Below are 23,221 nucleotides of genomic sequence, written 5' to 3' on the forward strand. Positions count from 1 at the left end.
AGTACATATTCTGATAGAAATGTGTTAAAGCGACACTACTTTTTTTTTTTTTGCAGTCACAGTTGAGTTTTAAAGTAATTTAAATGCCCACAGGTCACAAAACTAATCTATCTTGTGCCTGTTTCTCCAGACGTTCTCTTCTTTCACTCTCCACTTTTCTAGCAGTAAATGCGACTCCGTTTAGTCTTATTCCTCCTTTCTGAAAGACAGAGCTCGCCTCCCTGAGAGCAACTATAACATGCCGTGACACATCTTTCCATCGCTATGGTAACAGCACTGAGGTGTACATGAAAAGAAACCAATGTGCTGAAACATGGGAACATTAGATCAGGACTAGGTCAGAATGACCCGCTACTGGTGATCCATTCACTCGCTAAGGAACCAATGAACAGCGGGTTCTCTGTGCGATGTACCCGAGCTTTTCCAGTCGTATCTCTGAATAAGTTGCATTTCTGAGCTTGAAATGTTGCAACTTGAAAGTAAACTTCCCGATTTGCTTTTTTACTAGTTGATAGTAGGGTCACTGACATATAACAGTGTCCACTAGATGTGTGTGTAAGTGTGTGTGTGTATTATTATTATTTTAGAAGACTGTATAGTCGCAAGTTGTCAAATTTTCAATGTTCTCAGATAGACATGTAAAGATAAGAAGTCATCTTATAGAAGCAAGGTCATTGAGAAATAAGACACTGTAAGAGACTTACTGTCTAAGCAATTGTCTGCTCCTGATGAATTTAGATCTGATTACTGGCTTTGTCTATTAACTTAATGGCAGTCAGACAGTCATCAAATTCCTCTGAATAATTCCATATTATTGAAACAGCTGATTCATTGTTGTGGACTGAGGATTCATCAATATGTTGACGGTTCCTAGAACAGAAAACACCGCAGTACGTTCAGTCTAGAGGAAGGTACAATATCTTTATTGGCTTTGCACAAAATGCATTCACACCCACTGATCAAATATCAAATATCAAGACAGAAACTCATTCACATTGAAATGCAACAGCAACCAGAACAAGAACTTTAACATGTACTGGAATGTTTATTTATTTACTCATTTTTTGTCTCGCTCAAAGATAGAATTGTCTTTGTTGTTAATAAAGCCTCATGCAAGTAAAGAATAATAAAATACACGCGAAATTAAGAAAATTAAGTACTGATTGTATTTCAATCACCTTGTGATCATAATAAAAGTCACAGAACGGATAATATGGCCATGTTAGTTAGGAGAGGAATGGTATACAAACTGAAACTGAACTGAAAAAGGTTATTATGGCACAACTTCATGCAGTTCATCGATACAGTGCAAACATTATAGAGTCATATAAATGTGGAAACACAATAGTGCAAACACCAAACCAACAAGCACTGGCATGACATTATTCTGGAGATAAGAAATCCAGAAACCAGACAAACAGTAATCTAACATCTATACCGACAAATGAATCTCTGTTATATACTATAAATTACAAACACCTGCATCACCTACTCTAGGTGATCACCACCAGGACAGGTACACTAGGTACAACAGTTCAGCCAAAAGTGAAACAAAATGTACTCACCCGCAGGCAATCCAAGATGTAGATGAGTTTGTTTCTTGATCGGAAGAAATATTTAGCATTACATCACTTGCTCACCAATGGATCCTCTTCAGTGAATGGGTGCCGTCGGAATGAGAATACAAACAGCTCATACCAACATCAAAATTATTTACAACTTATCCACATAACTCCAGTCCATTAATGAACATGACTGTGAGAAACAAACCCATCACTGACCCATTTAATCCCCATTGTCTTCAGATGATGCAAATAATATGTCATAGTAATCAATAATAATATGTACAAAATTAACATATTTCTGCAGTCACAAGAAATGTTATACGTCTCAGCAGAGCTATTTGAAAAATGATTTAATCACATTTTAGGGTTACTATAAAAACCCTTAATGGTAAAACAACTATTATTTGTATGAAAAAAAAATACAGCCATCAATAATACTTCACATTATGTTGCTTTATTGTACGTAAATTCTAAATTCACCATCATCCCAGCAGTTACAGCTGTGACCATCAATATGTTTACTGATTCTATTACAACATTCGCCAAAACGTAATCATTGTGAATTTAAAGGTTAGACAGCTTAAAGAAAATGTGCACCAATCTTATCGTATGTGCGAAACTGCGCATATTTAACTGATAGCCTTTATGTTTTTCCATATCGGCAACAAAAACATCAGTGGATATTTCTCTCCTGATTCAGACTAGATGATTAATTTCACTACAGAAATACATTCACAAAGTGTTAATTGATGGACTGGAGTCACGTGGATTACTTCTGTTTCTGTCAGCTGTTTGAACTATTATAGTGACAGCACCCATTCAAAGCTAAATGATACTACATTTCCCTAAATCTGTTCCAGTAACAAAATCTGCATCTTAGATTGTCTGAAAATGAGTGCATTTTCTGGAAAACTTTGGGTAACATTTTTGGGTTACCTGTTTCTTTAAATGTAAAAAAAAGCAAAAAAAACATGAAACTTTCTTAATGCACATTCATGCTCTTACCGCAGATGATTGTGAGTGTTATTTAAAGTTTTCTTTGTAACCTGTAATGAAAACATCATTTGTTCTGCCTCTGAATCGACTTTCCCTTAGCAATGAATAGTGGATAGTGTTAACCAATGACTGAACAGCTCTTGTTTTAGCAACTTAATATTCGTTACGGCTCCGAAAATGTGACATTACGGAAGTGAAAATCAATTGATGTTGACTTTATGGCCGCCTACACACTCGAAAAAACTCAGATGGAGCATTTGACAAATAGGAATTGTTTCAAGGTTGTGGAAAGAGTCTGATATAAATGAAGGAGAAATGCTATTTAGATTACAGATGGACAGTTTCTAAAAACTTTTGGTCATAGTGATATAATATCACTTTTGTAAACGTCCTTCATATGCATCATCTCCATTAAAAACAATGGATTTGCAGATTTCCCTGCAAGAACTATTGCACTGAGTTTCACATTTGGATGCAATGACCTTTGTTCAGTAAACAGTGATATTTCAGTAACATTTACGGACAGGTAAAATCCAAAAACCATACAATACATCTGAGGATCCCTGTTATTTATTTTAAAAACGTATTAGTATTCTCAACCTTATAAGCCTTTATTTGTTTATATAATCAGAAATAAAGGATGCATTTTAATCTATGGGTTAACTAATCTTTTCTTTCTTCTCTTGTGCTCAGTGTTGAACTTTGCCCTTAGAAATGGCTCCCCTGTATTGGGGGATTACAAAGAGGCAGAGGGCGTTACTGATTGGTGTAGGAGATGGGCCCACCATAATTTCCCACCTGGCTGTACTCTGACTGGGCGAAGTCCCCCGTTCCAGTAAAAGTACCTCCTGACTGATCAAAGCTTCCCTGGTTGTAGACCTGCTGGTTGAAGGCTGTGGTTTGTTTTTCTGAAGACGAGGCAGGGTACCTTGCCGCACCTCCCTTGTGCCATCCTGTCTCTTTAAACACAAACCAGATGTTCCCAGCCCACAGCACGAAGTTCAAATAACCAAATACCTGTGGAAAAATGCCTTAATGAATGCAAGAGATAAACATAATTTTTTACTAAAGCCTTTTGAATAAAATCAAAGAATTATTTAAATTGAAATAAATTTGAAGAACAAAATATTAAATATTGAATGGTATTAAAATGTATTGATTTATTAAATGTTTTATTTCAAATAGTGCATATTATAAAATATGTCTAAATACATGTATTTAATATTTTCAATTATTTTTATATATTTGTCACATAGGCCTTCAGAAATCATTCCAATGTGCTGATTTGGTGCTGAAAAATATTTTTCATAATTATTTTAAAAACAATCATAACACACACACACATATAATATTTTAACACATGCAGTATAATTAGATTTTGTCTTGTGCCTATTAATGGATAATTCATCCAAAAATGAAAAAAGAAAATGACCCCATGTTTTACTTATCCTCAAGCCATCCTTGGTGTATATGACTTTCTTCTTTCAGAAGAATACAATCAGAGTTGTATTAAAAAATGTACTGGGCTTTCGAGCTTTATAATGGCAATGAATGGAGCTCAAGATTTTAAAGCTCAAAAAAGTCCATCTATCTATCATAAAAAGTGTTTCACAGAGCCAGTCATAAAAAAGAAAGTCATATAAACCTATAAAGATGACTTGAGGGCGAGCGAATCATGGGGTAATATTCCCTTTTTGGATGAACTATCCCTTTAAGGGTTATAAATAAAAGATTAGGCACCCAAATACATGTAATATATGTCACTCATGCCGTACCACAGAAGTGTTCAGGCCAGACCATCTGGGTCCATACAGTGTGCTGCACTTGTTAGTCTGCACCTTACATGCAGACATGAGCAGAACCACCTCATCTGGATCAGTCGCTGCCTTTACATCTGAAAGACCTTTTGCCCAGGCAGATGAACTTACTAGCCACATAAATGAGAATACCACCGTCACTATGAAGTCCTGGGGAGCATCAAGAAAGCGTGTTACTTATTTCACGTTAACCTAATTTTACCTACTTAATCATTAAAAGAATTACACACTATAAGCTCTATACTCAATTTCTGTGATTTGCACGCGTTAATGAATTTTATTAACTATATGTAATGTGGGTGTTTTATAGTATAAACTCCAGGTCATATCTTGTTTATTAATCTTTTCTAATAGCAAGGTTTTGATAGAGATTCAATTTATCTGAAACAACAGCAGGGCTCACAATGAGAGGTCCACGGTTGTTTTCACGGTACTTGTTCTGGAAAAAGATGTAGACCACAGTTGCCAGCAGGGAGTACAGAAAGGAAAAGACAGCAATGGTGACGAAGAACTCAGCGGAGGAGGAAAAGTCTCCGATCAGGTAAAGCCTCTCTTGTCTCCTTCCCTCACACATAGGCACGTCAAACTCCACCCGGTTTAACCTGATTCGTGTAAAGCAGAAAAACATGGCACTTTTAAAATACAATTTGTGGTTGGATCTGCTAACTAACATAGCTTCTGTCATAAGGTTACTTTAGTTCCTTTCTATTTCTGCCTTGTCCTCCTTTGATAACTATGAAGTTGAAGCCCAGCTCTGCTGAATACTGTGAGACCTGAGGGCTACTTCAAAGCATCACATTGTTGTGGGCATCTTGCGTGTCTGCTTGACCTTTTAGGGCAATAACAACATCAGCTTGGACACATATTATCTGAGACTACAAAAGAATTCCAGTCTGTCAAAAACATTTTCAGTTATAGTGGTGATTTATTACAGAACTCTATTGTCTCCTGTTCTTTTAAATTGACAGCGTATGACTTCAACTTTGTTACCACAACAATGAAAACAGGATCTGGTGAATGATTCTAGTGTATGTGTCATTTATTAAATGCAAACGAGTGAGTGTGTTTCTGCCTCTCAGAATGAATTTCTCATCTCTGAAAATGCTAAACAAAATTATATTTTAGACAACTACAAATACTGTGAGGTGGAAGATACGTCTTGCTCTTCTAAATCTTCTATTAAATTAATTCAGACAGACAAGGGCCATTGGAAAAATGAAAAGCTGATTAATCGGTAATCTGATAATAAACAGTTATATATATTTATGTGTGTTATGAAAGCACTGAATGTACTTAGATTTACTGATTCACTAAATGAACTTATTTAGTATTTTATACTGTTTATTTTTTAATTTATGCAAATATCATTCATTTTAAATGAGAAATAATTTAAATATTTTTAAATGAAAATAATTACACACGCACACACACACACACATATATATATAAATATGATTAAAACATGACAGAATGAAAGACATAGCAACAGAGATGTATAAAATCAACATTATTATATTATACATATTATACTGAACCAACACATCTGCCCAATTAGCACAATCAGTTATTAAAAAAATTATTCTGATGCTGTGATTTTCCAACTGTGCTCACCAAGAGACAAATCTTGTAACTGACGGCACACAGAGAATATAAAGATGAAACCATTACCACATAATCAAACGCTCCTGTGTATTAGGGTACTGAATTAAAGCCAGGTAATTATCTTTCTCTATTGCTCTGCAGAGAATATGCAGGGGTGCTTTAAATTAGCCTTACCTGAATGGGTAAGCAAAGTTGATGCCAATACTGAGGTTGCTGTCGGACTTGTTGATGCAGTCCACACTAACCCGCAGTTGCCCAGAGTAGCCTCCACATGTTGCAAATGCAAAGATGGCAAAAAGCTGATGGAATATAACAAGTACAACAGTTAATGCATGTAAGAATAAAGATATTATTGCTTCTCAATTTCATCAATTTATGAAAATATATTCTGTTATTAGTGAAAAGTATATTAAAGGTGTCATATGATGTGATTTCAAGTTTTCTTTTCTCTCTTTGCAGGCTAAAGTTTTAAAACCAAAAGGCAATTTTTATTTTTATAAAAGTTATGACTTGTCCACACCCTTCTAAAATGGCGCTTTTAAACACGCCCCAACAAGTGACATTTTGATTGAATCATAGACTCATTTATTTAAAGCAATTTGTATTGATTCATTAGTTAAAGAAACACATCTGAAAGTTGCAACGTTCTGAAACCTTTTAAAACTAGCAATACTTGTGAAATATAAGTTATTCAGTATTAACTTGTTTATTGAAAAGCTGAATAAAATGAATCAAATATCGGAAATCTTACATCAGTATTCTCTTATATGGTTGTTGGTGCAATAGGTTTTTAATGTTACAAACGTGGCATAAAAATATCTTATCAGATAAAAAAAACTCTTCTAATGAGATATTATATATTTAATATAATTCTAATTACAGAAGAGAAAAGTTTTTGTAATTACTTACATCGACTCTATCTGAAATATTGACGTCACCAGCATTCATTACATTACAAAAGTTCCATGTTAACATTATAAATAAACATTTTCCAAGTAGTGGGGTTGCTCTAATCACCATTATTTTATTTAGATAGCCTACTGGATTAGCTGCAGTAATGCGAGACTGATCAATTTCAATTAAATCTGAGCCACTGTAAACAAGTAATTAATTCTCATCCGGAGGTGTCAAGCACATTTGCAAAGGATGTTTGTGAACTCTATGCAAAACTATGAACACCTTTCATAACAGAGATGCCATGTGGTGTTCTTTGTCTCTCTGTCTCCTATATCTTGTCGTTAACATTTTTCTCTTTTACGCAACCTCTCCAAATACCTGTATACCCCCTGCCTCTGTCCCATTCCTTCTCACTGTTTTTCTCTTTATACGTCCATTACCCCTTTTTATTTAGGCCATGGATCTATTGTGAAGCACATGCTTAAGCTGTCTGAGAGCTAAACGCAGTGGCATAAAACACATTTCTGTGACACTGATATGAGAATAGGCTCTCTGTAGGAGGTAATACATCTCAGTGAACCCATATACAAGACATTCTGCAGATATGCAAGACTGAAAGCCTGAAGAAAAAAAAAATCAATGATGAGAATATTTTAAAAATTCAAGAACAAGCATACAGTGAAAGAATGAAAGCTCACTTATAGTTATAATATTTAAAATTCATTTTTTGATGTATGTATTTATGTATTTATTTATTTTATTATTTTTTAATAGTAAGAATTGTGTGGTTGAATGACATTAATGATTCAATGACAGTGTCTAGCAATGCAACAATGCTAATACAAAAAGAAGAAACCGAATACAAATATTATTCCTAAATATTTACTAAAATATAAATCGGTTTCATATAGGTTTCCCCAAAACAGGCAGTCCTGTCCAAAACTAAAACCACTGGTTGTTTCTATGTCAGGCCACTCAGACAAACAGGATATCAACATACCAACGAAATACTACTGTTAAAAACAATTGCAAACACACACACACACACACACACACACACACACACACACACACACACACACACACACACACATAAATAATAACCAGAACTGCTTTCTACATATAATTTTGAAATAAGGCATGTTAATAATAATTTTGTCTTGAGCATAAAATCAGCACATTAAAATAATTTCTGAAGGATCATGTAACACTGAAGACTGGAGTTATAGATGCTACATTTTGACACACACATGCACAAAGAGTTATTTTGAATACCTCTTTTTCACAACATCACTGTTTTCCTTAACAACAATATTTCTTAATTAGGTACTTAGTAGTAGCCATTGTACTTGCATGAAATAAACTGTACTTATCGTGTAACTACATAATGGAACAGTTTGTAATTACATTTTGTAATTATATATATGTAATAGACTGCTACTGTTACACATTTTTAAAAGACCAAGTCTGTTACACAGCTACTTATGTAACCAAAAGATTGTCACATATGTGTTGCAGACTTTATAGAACATAATTATAAATTCAAGAACATAGACATAAGCTACTTGCGTATCAAGATTGTACTTAAGTGTAAGTAGCTGTGTAACAGAATCGGTCTTGTTACATATGTGTAACAGTAGCTGCCTGTCACATCTACGTAATTACAGACTGTTCCATAGCTTAGTTACATGATAAGTACATTTTATTTCATGCAAGTACAATGGCTACTACAAAGTACCCAATTAAGCAATTTCTCTGTATTATGACACCTTAAAATATAGTGTTACCGAAATGTGCTATATATAAATAAACCTGCCTTGCCTTGCGAAAGACAGGGTTTCCCCCGGTAACGGCTGTACACAAAGCACTGCTCAGCTCGCAAACGCTGCTTTATCAGACATTGCGTGCAAGATGGGATTCGCACCAGGTTTAGATTTTGAAACGTGCAGTGCTCGTGTTTATTCAAGTCAAAGTCAGAGCATTTCGAAAAATCTATTTGTGGCAGTCGGTTTGGATGCAGACCACCCCCCAACCATTCAAATTTCCAAATGAGCAGTTCGTTGTAATTACTGAAAAGAGAATTTTTAAAAACTAAATATCTCTCTTTGGAGTGGACTTTGAGATATGTAACTTTGCAGCTCTTTTTCATGCCCAAACATACACATTGCACACAGACTAAAATTCAAAAATTCTAAAAGGACCCCTTTAAATATGTTTTACAAATTTTCCACAAAATCTAGCTTTTTAATTCTAAATTCTAGTCAGGATACAGGTTTCATACCTTTAACATTTAATAGTCAGAATGTCACCATGGTAACATGAAGACAGACCTCCTCAACCTAATCACTACAATCTATTCAACTACAGAAATTTCTAGTAATCCTAAAAAGGCTCACAATGGTGCAGATACAGTTTGAATGCAAGGACCTCTAAACATCTCCCATATGAGGAGCACTGGAAACCAAATCGTTTTTTTGCCACGCATTTCATTGATCGTGAATAATGCCTCATTCATAAGCTAACAAAAATAGACACTTCCCTCATTCTGAATTACGAATGATTCAGTCGAATGATGAGAGCAAATGTTAGCACCCAAAAAGGTCTCGGATGAATGGGATGTTGGGAGATCTGGAGACTTCCTGTTGTTTTAGAAGAAACAGCACCACAAAACTCACAAAAATCCTATATCTTACAAGAAAAAAAAAACTACCACAGAAGATTACTAATATTAAGTCAGTTTAACTTCATGAACAAATAACTGTGTAACACCTGATGGCTGCCGCGAGACATGCAGAGATTGTGAAGACAGGACTTACCGGAGCAAATATGACCATACACATTTAAAAGCAAAAGAGATATCCAGCTTCAGAACATATTAGAGGTATCTCCTCCTCGTCTCTCTGCTCTATCTTGTAGTCTGCTTGTCTTCTAGTGTGGTTGGTGACAGGGGGAATGTGAGCTCTGGAGAGGGATGGTGCTTCTGCCTGGCTCTCTAAGTATAACCCTGCACTCCCTCTTTTGCTCTGAGGACGGGGGGCTGCTCTACACAGTCACAAACACACATGCCACAACACCGAGGGTGACCCCAAATCACTTCACAATGTCTCATACTGGACACTGAATGCTACAGTTTTGCATTGAAATGAAAGAAATTGTGTGGCACAGAAATCTGATTTAATCGCCAATAATAATCAGCAATAAAGTTTCAGCTACATATAGACCTTACTGAGTTTTACTTCCCAGAAATGTCTTAAATAATGTCAATATATAAAATCTTATTAGCTAATATTGCACTTTCAGTTTTTCGGTTCATTTGTTGTCCATTTTTTTATGCAGTTTTTCTACCACAATCTGATAAAATCGAGAACATTTTTGCTTTATATTATTTATTGAGGGAGGTTTAAGTGTGTGTCCCTCAAAAAAAAAAAAAACATTTGCAGATATGGACTTTTAGCGTTTTAAGAGTAAACTGTAAAAATATGTTTTTTTTTTTCAGTTAAAAAATTAATTGCATATTTTAAAAATATATTTTCAAAAATATATAACTAACTTTTCATTAGTAATGTATGCATATATAAAGCTTGATTTTAAGATGGCCCTGTTGTGATTATGCAGAAAGATACAAAAATTAAAAATACCTTTAATTATTAACTTAAGTTTCAAATCCGTAAAGTTAAACAATTTTATTTTGCATGACCATATTCTACATCCCTAATCAATAACTTAACAACTGCATAACTGTTAATAAGCAACAAATTGGGAGTTTGTTGAGGCAAAAGTCATAGATAATGGTTTGTTAATAGGAAGAATCAGACGATAAAATATATTTTTTTTGCATAAATACATTTTAGGTTTTAAGCAGGACTCTTCAAGTGGCTAGTGTCCTTCAGAATTAAGTTCCAAGCCTTACCAAACAGAAAAAACACTGTTCATCTGCAAGATACTGTATGTAGCACTACAATAGTGTTGACATGAAGATAACAATTTTAAAGTTTATTGTCAATGTCATGTAGACGCCTATTTCAGATGTATGGAAAATGCCATCCCTGCTAATAAACAACATGATTAATTACCACAGGCAACAGCTCTTAATATAAGACAGCACTGGCCTGACATTATTGCAAAAACAATGATGCCTTCTCAAGGCTAACTACAAAATGCCTGCTCACATATCATGCCAAAGTAACTTGGAAAAGCTACAAGCGTCAACAATGAAGCTTATGTCTAAGTAATGGAAATAAGAATTAGAGTCTCATGATGTGTATTAGAACACCTCAACATACCAGAACTGGTGCAGAATTTCACACATTTTGTTTCATCCCAGCAAAAACTTTACAGGCTGTCAGTGTTATTTTAGTATCACTGATATTTTTATTGTACATTTCTTTTTGATTTTATTTAGATTTTATTTTTATATCGTCTATTTTCATTTTCATTACTTAAGTTTTAATACTTTTCTGTTGTTTTGTTGGCCATTTTTATTACATCATATTTTATTATAGCAGCTATTTGCACTAAGTGTATATTTAGACAGATGCTATTTAGACCCGATTAGCAGATTTTCTAGCGATATATGCTATTTACACTGTAAAAATAGCAGGATTTTCAGCTATTTATATTACTTATTGCAAATAGTGCCTCGGCACCTCAGTATTGTAGCTAAAATTGTATAATAATAAAATTGTAGAAAATGTTTAAATTGTCATTTTAATTCAAATTATTAAATGGATGCCACCTTATTGGGACAATAAAGTCCTCCCTACCAGATACTTTTATTTCAACTTTTTGATTATTTCCTTTATTTATATAAATAAACGCTTTTCTGATGTGATTTGAAATTTGAAAAGTATGAAAAAAAGCTTGCCAATAGGCACTTAGTGTAAATAGACACGTTTGAGTTTAAATTGCTTTTAAATATAGGTTATGTAAAAATGTGAGTCCGGGCATACACTGTGCGACTTCAGCAACATTTTTGTTAAATACCAACTCTTACTGTGCAAGTAAATAGCATGCAATGTCAATTCAAATCTCAGGATTTATGTTCTTAAACTATAATCATCAAGCTGCTTTTTGACTGCTCACACTATACGGCTGAAATACACATGTGGGAACCTCAACCCATATCCACCTCTTTCCTCAACATGGAAGTAAGCCTAGGTGAGGCTAAAAATAGCCGGACCTGAATGAAAATGTACAAATTTACAAATGTCGGCGTCAATTTTTACCTTCCATCATTTCTCTCCGATCCACACACCATGTCGACATGGTTCTTTTGGTTTTGGCTAGATGCAAATCTCACCATAAATAACAAATAATTACATTTGCTGCCTATTAGGTTGTGTTATATTAATGTCTAAATGCAGTGGCGACTAAAATTTCTGGCATGCCAGAAAATCAAAACTGTCGGGAGAGGTTGAACGCGAAGCTGAAACTCTCGGAAAAGAAAAACGGTGTCTGCCTTGGCCTAAGGATTCCCCAGTGTGCTCTTCAGACTACACTTATCCAGTCCTAAAGCTGAGATCCTATTGTGATGGATTTATCCACTCGCCACATGGAGTCCAAACCTGTGCTGATGCAATCAAATGAAAGTGCGTCTGACAGAGGTAGAATCACACTCGACTTTAGCTGAATCTAATGGACAGGTGTGAGAGACTCATGTGAAACAGGTGAGCAGTGCGTGGGAGCTCGACAGTCAGTAGAAAGGATGCTTCCCTCTCAGCAACCCATATGTGCATAGCACCTGTTGAGCTGGTAATGAGGAGAGGTGTCCCCTCTCTGTCTTTCCTCGCCCGAATAGTTTCAGCCTTAACGGTTTCTTACCAACAGAGCAATGCCATGATTTCAAACTGTGTCAAACAGAAACTGTGTCACGCTTCTATCTTCAGTGGAGGCTGTGAGTGACCTGGGGTTTGGGGAATGCCTCGCTTCAATTTTAAGATGAAGCGCTTCCACTGAAATAGAAGACCTTCTTGTAAGGTAAAAGTTGTAGGTACCATGCAGCATGTGCTTGTGGCTTACTATATAGGTCTTCAAATCCCTAGAGAAAGCAAAGTCAGATTCTCTACTACATAAAAATTTAATAGGCAGCGAGTAAAACCCAATAAGTTCTGGTGGCCATCCAAAGACAAGTGACAACATAGCTATAAAATAGTTCATTCTCTTCACGTACGTTCTTCATGGAAAACGCATTTATATTCGGCAGTCGTAGAATTGTTAATAATAAAATAAAATTCCACTCTTTCCTGCATTTCTGTGGCAAAAAAGAGAGGAAAGAAAGAAAGAAATAGTTGTCCAGCAATCATGTAGTCAATTAAAGCATTTAAAAAATGTTAAATTTAAAAAATTTATTTCATTCTTTCCAGGCAATTTCTATGGATTTTATTTGGCCCTGCAATTTCTGTAATTGTTTAGTAACATAACATAAAATTACTGCTAAAATTACTCCAGGTATTTTTATGGAAATTTACATTTTTTTAGTAGCATTGGAATTAATTTAATTGTTAAATGAAATGAAATAAAAACTATTCAAAAAACACAAAAAAATTTGTTGACCTAGAACTAGAGAATTTTACATTGTAAGGTTATTTCAAACAGGTAATTGTTTGGTAACATTACATTTTAAATTAAATTTAATTAAATAAAAAATAAATAAAAAAAACCAAGTCTTCAAAACTTTTACATGTTTTGAAATATTGTTAAAATGTAACATTTTCCAAACTTTCAATAAAATAAAATAAAATGTAAATACAAACTATATTTAAGTAGAAACATTAGTTCTATACCTAAACCTAACCTTACCTATGAGTAATCCCTAAAATCAGATTTAATGATAGATGAATGACACTAATGTACAAGCGCCAAACGCTGGGTCAACAGGGTCATCAAAGATGCTGACCTAGGAACACGTCAAACTCAAAATCAGGTTCTGCATGCTGCGCTAACTGTGACCCACTGAAATGTATTGCTGGGACAACAAAAATCCTCCCAGTGGGAGACATGCTGGAATGGATATAAAACTGCTGTTATTTGTGTATTTAGAAAATCATTTGAAGAAGCGTCGTTTTTCATCATTTCAAGTGCCTCTAACTGGAAAAAAAAAAACAATCTGTAAAGATGGATGAATTTTACTTGCCTGAAATGAGAGCTGATTTCATATTTCACAGCTGAGTGTATCAGACAGAGGAAAAGCCCTTTGAAACCGTGCTTGAAATGAATTTCTCCTGTAGTTGGTATTGAGTTACACAGGGAAGTATTTATTCAAACCCAGTGGTCTTAGCCTGAGAGACTCGAGGAATCCAATTTCTCATTTATCCAAATCGGTAGAGCAAGGCCCTGTATCGACGGCATACTGATGGTCATCAGAGAACTGCTAATTTGTTTTAAATGTGGCTTGTACACTGAGCTCGCCGTAACAGAGGTATAGAAAGGGACAACAGCTCTGTGTCTAAGAAGTGTAACAGGTCGACTTATCAAATGGGTTGCTTTTATGGTACTTTTGATGTTTTTAAAGTTTTAACACCTGATTACATTGTACAGGAACGGAAAGATTCATACAAGTTTGCAGCATATATATATACATATATATGCTATATAAATATTGATGTTTGTTACAAATACATCTAATAAAACTATTTTATTTCAGCCCTTTACTGAGGAATAATTTTGTTTTAATTTAACTTGAAGCACTAACATAACTGACGCTATGTAAATTGATTCTACATACTGGACACAATTACTACACAAATTTACTTTAAGCTATTTTTTTTTTTTCAAACCAAGTGACCATAACTTCATATTAGCCCCTCTGCTGCCCTCATCTGTTTTAGTTAGGAAATACTAACCTGTAAATTCAACTTCCATCTCAAACATGCACTCAGACGAGAACATATCCAAAAACACCATAAAACATTTATATTTAGAAATATTTTATTCTTTTAAAAGTAATCAAAATGAGTATAAATACGTGCGCCTTTGAGCCGTAACATTTTAAAATATTGCCAGATTGAAACGATTTGCACTATAAGCAACAAAGTAGTATTTTCTAAATGGGCAAAAGCATTAGCATAGGAAGCCTTGTAATGACTGACATTAATATTAACAGGAAAACAGTATACTTTACGATGTTTGCCCTTTTGGTCTGTTTGCTATTTAGACTGGTTTGTGGATGGTTATGTAATAGTGGATATGATACCTTCCAATGAAAATTAAGCAATTAGCGCCATCTGGGGGCAGCAATGAGATGAGCCTCAAAAAGCTATGAATGAGCAATTAGAGTCACAGGCAGTGACAAATTTGTAGGGGATTGTTTTCACTACAGTAATTAACTTGGAAATAACTCAGCAAAGCATTTGCACGAAAAAAACAAGTCAATAAGCGCGGACTGATCGCATAAATGTACTACAATGATTGTGCTACAGATAATGTGGACTTCTGGGACTCGGTCAAAACCCAGAAGGGGCATGTGAGTCATAATGATGATTCTCCGATGCGTTCCTGCTTAAGCTACTCTCACTTACTTATCTCATCTGCAGTAATTAAAGCAGAGGAACTCGTCCTAATAATGTTCACTTTTGGTGCGCGTGTGTGGAGGTCTTAATAAGGGTCTTAACAAGGGTTAAGCTTAATCAACAGCATTTGTGGAATAATTATGATTAACACAAGAAATCATTTCCTTTGAAATAAAAAAGGAGGTTACACTGAAGAGCTTATACAATTAAAGTAAATGAGACCTTTTTTTAGATGATTTAAAAGGGGAACGTGTGAAGCCTGTAATTTTATAAAAGCACTTGCATTAGTTTTTTTCTGTTACAACTTCCATGTTATTTGAGCTGTAAATCGGTTCATGCCATTTTTTGGTCTTTAGGATTTATGCTGTTACGGCAAGGAAGTTGTAACAAGGTTTACCAAGAACTGAAACTAAGTATTTAATATGAAAATGAGAAATGTTGAAACGATTCATTAAACTGATGTTAAAATAAATATGAATAAAAGCTAAATTAAAATATTTCCAGGAAAAAAAAAAAGAGGAAGAATTTAATTTTACTTCCTCGGAGCACAAAATAATATATTTTGAAGTATGTTGGTAACCAAACAATATTGGTGCCTGTTAGACAGAAACCTTATTTTGTGTTCTGCAGAAGAAAGAAAGTCATACAGGTTTAAAACATGATTGCATTTTGGGGGTGAACTATATTTTAACCTAAAATTAAAAAGTCAAATTTCTATTGTCAATGCTATTTCGAAATGTTCGAATGTTCTCAGTCTCCGTTGTATTTTACCCCTATATAAATAATGCTAAAATAATCCTGGTTGATGGATTGACTCCATTCACTTCCACTGTAAATGCCTCACTGTAGCCTTTTTTTGTGGTACACAACATTATGTCACAAGTGTCAGTGCTCTAAACCCTAGAAGTCAAAGTCTTCAGCATGTGTGAGAACGGTGTGGCGTAATAGTGTGAGTCACACCGCTGCACTGGATGCACACTCTCACTTTACTGTGCACACGCTTGCCCAAACAAACAAGCACACATGCACACATACCCAAACACTCTCGCTTCAAGCTCCTGAGACCCACCCCCTCTCCTTTCATCCATTACAGCTGCGCTCTCCTTCCCATCCCTCTTCTCTCGGTTTCTCTCTGTCTCGCTCTTTCTCACACACGCACACTGGTGTGACTACGAGCGGGTGAGCGTTACGATGCCGTGGCTTGTTTATCAAGCTTTCCCAGCTGTGTTCTGCAGGGCAAGGATGAAGAGCACAGAAAGGAGGAGAGGGGGAGAAGATTACACCAACACAGACCCACTGCCTTCATAGACACACAGCTATTCTGAATGAGAGAGGGAGAAAGCCAGAGAGAGGGGAGGGAAGTGATGGAAGGAAGAGAAAAATGGAAGCCATGAGATATTTTGCTTTACATGCTACTACTGGTGTTTAAAGCACTGAACAGCTCAGTCATTTTACATAATATATTTAATATAATATATTTAGATATTTATATTATATTTTAGTTCATCATATATTAGTGCTGTCAAAGCATTGTGATTAATCACACACACACACACACATATATTATATGAACATAATTATATGCATGTTAATGTTCAAAAATATATAAAAAACTAAATATATAAACAAATATGTTTTGGATGTGATCAATCATTTAACAGCACTATATATTTATTAAGATTATATGATATATATTACATTTAGTTACGTTTTAGTAATTTTATGTGCTTTTCTCATTTTCACTTTTAGAAACTGTATATTTTTGTTTAGATTATATTATATTTTAAGGATATTATGCTATTATGGCCTATGAACTGCATTTTATGTAAAAAAAAATTACAAAAAGTTGTTCAAAGGTCAAGAGGTCAGTAGCTGAGAAAACTTCAAAGTTCAAGGTGACCAGCTTCAGGATATATTTTTAGTTTTGGATTTTGTAGGCGATAATTGATTTTTTCTCAAATTGTTGTTTTATAAACTGGAAGCAACAAGTTGAGAAAACTTGGATGAAACTAAGTTTTCTTATCTTCTGATTCTTCACAGTGTAGAATAGATAACCACCTAACAATCTTCCATAGATACTATTACCATAACTATTACCATCTGATTCCATCAGAACTTATAGAAAAGGAGAAAGGTAGAACTGGAAAATTAGCACAGTAACTGATAGAGAACAGATGTGAACACTAAAGAGCAACATCTTCCTATTTATGCTGCTTTTGTTGGTTTTGTCATTGGATACAGATCAGAATGCACCTGTGCCATATTAAAGCATTCACTCATCACTTATTCATGGGTGAACACACACACACACACAGCATATGCTCAAGAGCGACACGTCTCTGTACCACTTTGCTTTCATCCTGTATTGAGCACTTCAGCATCCCTCTCAGACAGCGCGTAACACTTCCTGAATGTTTCTAGTAGGTGACTAAATGCTGCTGAATGCACATATACACACACAAGCCAATATACACACACACACATAAAAACGCTGCCAACCTCTCCATCCCCCAACCACTGCATTCATGCCACGCTTCATTCCAATGATTCCCAGTATGTGGCAGGAGTAAAAATATCTCGTGTTCTCTCACGGAAGTATCAGTCACTTCTTGCAAGATGTCACACTGTCTAACAACAGTGATTTAGCACTAACCAGATAACCTGATGAACGCACACTATATTTAAGAGACCTAAATAAGTCCCAAAGAGGAAAACAAGTTTCTTTCCAACAATTTTCAGATCCCTACAAGCTTAAAAATAAAGCTTCCTTATTGGGATCGATGCCTTCATGAAGACATCCAAGATTTCCATTCTTTATAGTAGGAAATGGTTCTTCGGACATTTTCAGTGAAATGTTCATTGAAAGCTTCTTTGAAAAACCCAAAATGGGTTCAGTATGAAAAGTGTGTATATCACTGGAAGAAAATTTCCAGCTCCCAGTTGTTTTATGAGATAATCTGTGTTGAAATTAGAAGAACACTCATTGGATGTTCCCAGAGCTCATTACCCGTCTGTACAATGCACTCAGGCCTATAACAGTCAGTGTGTATCTGGGCGCTCTTTGTATGCTTCACTGATCATAAGTAGGCATAAAATCTCATTTTATTTTTAAAACACTGTCCCCCTTCTTTTCCTCAGTTGCTGTCTCCCTATGGAGTTTCCATGGCTACTTGGTCACGTGATATCACCAAGCCCCTCCCTCTGCCCTGAGGTGACTGTCACAGCGGTTAGTCAGACTTGGCCACCCGACCAGGATGCGATTCGACTGTATATTTCAGCGTGCGTGTTTTAAGTATGTTTCTATGCATGTAGGTTAGGGCTCATGTGTTGATGCCGGTGGCTCCGGCCTCTGTCATAATCTAATCACAAATCGCTGGGTTATTCAGAGGTTTTACCAGAAGATTTTATAGTTTTACTGTTGTAATTCTACTATTTATTATATTTTGTCGCCCGTTAACTCACAAGATTTGGTTTAGCTCTTCAGTTTCTGTTGTGACCTATCCATGTGATAAAAAGGTGGGTCATGAAACAGGCGCCTCGTGCGATTGCAGACTTGAGATCGAAAAACGGAGAGACAGCCAACCTTTCACAGATGAATTTCTGCACATCTGCGCACAGGCAGCCAAAGCACATCTGCCCACAGTCAGTCAACCTTTCTAGTGAACTGACAAACATCTCCATGTAGTCAACCAACCTTGCTTTTGTGAATTTGTAATACACCCTACCTCCTGTCAGTCAGCTTTACTTCAGTGAATACTGGTGAAATTCTGCCTATCGGTCAAAGCACTTTTCACATAAATTATCTCACTGAAGTAAGCTCACTGAAGTATTTTTTTCTTATTCAGGTAAACAAATGTGCATTATTGAAGATTTGGGGTATTTGTATCGTATTTGTCTTGGAAAATGATTACATTATATTACATTATATTACATTATATTAACCATCCAAAATTACGTAATTTTGCTGATTTTTTTTTTTATATGTGTCACTGGTCTAGCTGAGTCATCTCATTTCAACAGCTCAATAATTGGCTAATTATAACAAATAATGACTTTTGAGAGAATGAGAGAGAGAGGGCAGATATCAAGAGGACGGCTGTGCAGGAATCACTGTGTAAAAAGGAAAAAAAAAAGCTGGCAGAGAGGAAACTACAGAGGCAGAGACAAAGCCAAAGACCTGGAGAGAGGGAGAGAGAGAGAGATACACAGACAGAAACACAGGGAGAAAAGCCACTGTGTGACCAAAAGTGATTAAGACTGCATGTTTCCCCGGTGATAAGCTTCTCTTCTCTTTTTTTTTCTAGAGGACACTTCAAATGGAGAGCAGGGAGATTAATTTCCTCAGGAGAAGATGCATCGCATCCTCCAATCCCCCAGCATTCAATTGCAATAATTATCCAAAATGGCGTTGCCACTTATGTCTGCCTGACATTTGCATAGTTCAGAGCCGTTTATGGTTGGCATTGTAAATGTTTTAATTTTCACCTCTCCATACATGAGGTCTAGGAGACCCCTTTTTGACCTTTTAACTTTGTGTACTTGCGATTCTGAGAACATTGGGGACAGCATTGGTGAGGTTTAGTAATTCTATTCTATTCTATTATCTGGGAAACAGACACCAGTTTTATCAGTGAGTCTTGCTGTAAGTGAGAACACGATCATTTTCAAATAAGATCTTAAGTCCAGGCCAGACTTCTTTTTTTTTTGTTCTTAGCACAGTAAATTAACTTTAACAGCTGCAAGCACTCAGCGTGTCTTGTCATGTGCTAACGATAGCATCCTATTAGAAAAGACTATTTCCCCGTAGTTTCAGCTTCTGGGGATTCCTGCTGTTGTGCAAAGCGTCTGATGTTAGGGCACTAGAGCCACACAGCAGCGCCAACAGTGCAGAAAGCCTTACAGACGGACACACAAGCACAGAAGCTTGACATGTCCTCAGAAATCAGATACTTTCTGAGTCTCATCAAGCAGATTATGTCAGAGCAGCGGACTCTGTGACACCATGGCAAGTGGAACACACACTTCCCTGACCCACACTCATCAGATGGCCGTGGGAAAACACATTTTAGCTGTTTTCACACTAGTGGCTATAATTAGCGGCAGGACAGTAATTCGTGGTTAACACAGTTATAGGGTTGCATTCAAAAATAAAAACTTTAATCATACTATACTGACATATGTTCACCAATGACGCTTTCTTTTCAACTCAGTAGGATTAAACGATCCTAATACATTAAGCGGGATGTTTAAAATTATAATGTTTATTGTCTACATACAGGATGAAACAAGTGACACATTATATTAACCGACATGTTCTTCGTTCATACTGCATCAATATCGGACCAACCATACCTGCGCAAGGAATAAATATTAAAGTGTAAAATGTATTACCACACCAGATTTAACTTTAAAAATAAATAAGTAAAAAACGTGAAAGCTCTTCATCTCCTCATGTTCAGAAAGCAAAAAAAAAAGGTCATCTGCAATGATACTAAATCCTATCTCTCATTGATTATATATTTACAGGTTTCATTCAAATCACACATCAAGTTTGGAGGTCATTTTAATGACCAATAAACCAATTGTAAATGTAACAGTAACAGCAATGGCATGAATTGACTACTGCTGCATTATATAAACCCGAGCACCTCGGTTCATGAATATGGGATTGATCATGACATCAACAGAATGTCACTTACACTTATGAGGAGTAATATACCTGTTTAAAATAAATGACACGGCTATGGAAACTTAGATTAGGTTATGCAAGATATTCGTTCAACATGACCAATTCAGATTCTGCTAACAAAAATGATCAAGTGGATTAAGGATCCTATTATAAATACGGCTGTGCAACAGAAAGGCAACATATTCAAAACTGACTGCAGCACATGATTGAAATAACAAAAGGTGGTAAAATTTACTCACTCCCTCACACACGCCTGGACCAAGTTTATAGAGCCAATTGAGAAAAGTAAAGGAAAGAGAGTTAGGAAAACGTGAGAGGAAAAACGCGCGTTTTACGCACACTTACCCATTCCAGAACGCGGATAAATCCCAAAGGTAATTTAAGAACTTGGAATGTCCCGAGCGACACAATCTGTAACGACAAATGAACACGACCAATAGCGCCATTTAATATAGTTTGATTCAGGCGCATTTCAGTAGCCTACATTTCAAATGTTTCTCGTCATTTTCATTAGATGTGGCCAAATGTACAAATGCTATTTTCTACCTGATTGGCGGTTTCCATTTTCTTGTTTGAGAGAAATGCGCTTGTAAGTAGGATAGGTCAGGACCAAAACAACGCTAAATGAGTGTTGTGCCAGAGTCGCGAGCGCAGAGCGGGGAATCGGCTGCGATCGCGGCTTCGTCCGGAAAGAGCCGAGTAACTTCGGCATTCTTCGCTTCTCGATACGGAGATAGCCGATAGACTTCGGCTTCAATCAATCCTCTGCTTCGGTAAAGCCGAGTACTCACGGAAAGGGCCGAGTGTCACTGACAAAAAAAAACGTTTCTCTGTACGAAAAGAGCCGAGTGTGTTCGGCTTTAAAGACGCTCTGGAGCTCCATGGAGACAGACGGGGATTGGGTTTGATCAAATGAACCGTGGCCATAACGTTTTTCTCTATTGGACGATATCTAGGCTAATTACAATTTATTTGCGCATAAAATATAGTTTTGTCAGTTTAAAAAAAATGTCTGACTGCGTACATCAAATATTGCTCGTTCAAACTGAAGTAGGAATATGGCTCTGAAACAGCAGCTTGCGCAAACTGTTTTGGTATTGACAAAAAAATACAATTTTTAAATGTGTAGCAGCTACTTATTAGGCTATGCAGTTTACCGTTTAGTATTTTGTAGGGGTAGGTCTATGTCCAGTGACATTTGCTTAAAGCTCACTCAAGTGTGTGGAAACACAGTAGAGATTTCAACTCAGCTATATTACATAATCACAATCTCCTTTTAATTCGACTAAGAAGGTAGGCAAAGAAAACATGCTATCGTTAAAGGTAATAATATAAGATGCGATGCATATATTTGGCTTGCTCGTGTTTACAAAAACATTCAGTGAAAATAATAAGGGAAAAAGACATATGGGACACCTTTTGTCGACCTTACATCATAAAGCACAGTGCACTAAATGTGTCACATATAATATTAGGCTATATTTGTCACCATGTATGTATTGTAAGACAGCTGGAATCAAGTCACCAGTGGCATAGTCTTTTTAATCTTGCTTAAATCACACACACACACACACCTAATTTCACTTAGATCATACACCGCTTAAAGGGACTCAAGCAGTCGCTGAGAATGAGGGAAAAAGACTTCAGGAAGTGTAAGTGTCAGAATGAAGCCCACAGGGACAAGAGCCCTAAAGAGATTTTTTTGTTAGACACTGTTCATTTAAAGTTCACTGTGCATTAGTGCGTACTTGCATTTAGATCTGCATTTGCCTGCCATCCCAAGGTCGAGTCTAGCCCGATGACTGTTCTTTCAGTTATTATGAGAAAGAACCCAAACATGCGCACACCTGATGCCATCTCAGCTGCTGCCCTCGCCTTTTCCAGTGCAGACGAAGGACTCCCGAGATCAGCAAATGTGAAATGGCACAGAACTGGGCTAATGCCGTTTGCATGCTAACGTTTTGGTGACACTGAAGTAGGACTGACAATTTTTCTCACACAGACAGGTGTCCACACTCATCACACCCCGAGACTGCAAACACCTGGGTTCAGATGCCTTTAGGCACAAAAAGAAGTCAATTCGGTGCTTTTTTCTGAGAGCATGCTTGTCACTCTGAATATTCTCAATGGACGTATACACGGTGCTGT

The 23,221-nt window shown here is 36.1% G+C and overlaps 1 protein-coding gene across 2 annotated transcripts; it reads right to left on the reverse strand.

Annotated features, from left to right (window-relative positions):
• Positions 1-900: 900 nt before the first annotated feature.
• Positions 901-21,769, reverse strand: synpra (synaptoporin a). 2 transcript variants are annotated; one of them, XM_043251418.1, is made up of 6 exons: positions 21,620-21,769; positions 21,419-21,484; positions 6,155-6,279; positions 4,782-4,980; positions 4,337-4,528; positions 901-3,578 (listed from the first exon to the last, which is right to left on the reverse strand). In XM_043251418.1, the coding sequence occupies exons 1-6, from the start codon at positions 21,635-21,637 to the stop codon at positions 3,318-3,320; spliced, it is 861 nt and encodes a 286-aa protein (XP_043107353.1). In that variant the 5' UTR covers positions 21,638-21,769; the 3' UTR covers positions 901-3,317. The 2 variants fall into 2 exon arrangements, with proteins under 2 accessions (XP_043107353.1, XP_043107354.1); XM_043251419.1 differs by lacking the exons at positions 21,419-21,484; positions 21,620-21,769 and adding an exon at positions 9,694-9,842.
• Between the last annotated feature and the right edge of the window lie 1,452 nt (positions 21,770-23,221).

The sequence above is a fragment of the Puntigrus tetrazona genome, chromosome 11 (assembly GCF_018831695.1).
Source record: "Puntigrus tetrazona isolate hp1 chromosome 11, ASM1883169v1, whole genome shotgun sequence".
Taxonomy (NCBI): domain Eukaryota; kingdom Metazoa; phylum Chordata; class Actinopteri; order Cypriniformes; family Cyprinidae; genus Puntigrus; species Puntigrus tetrazona.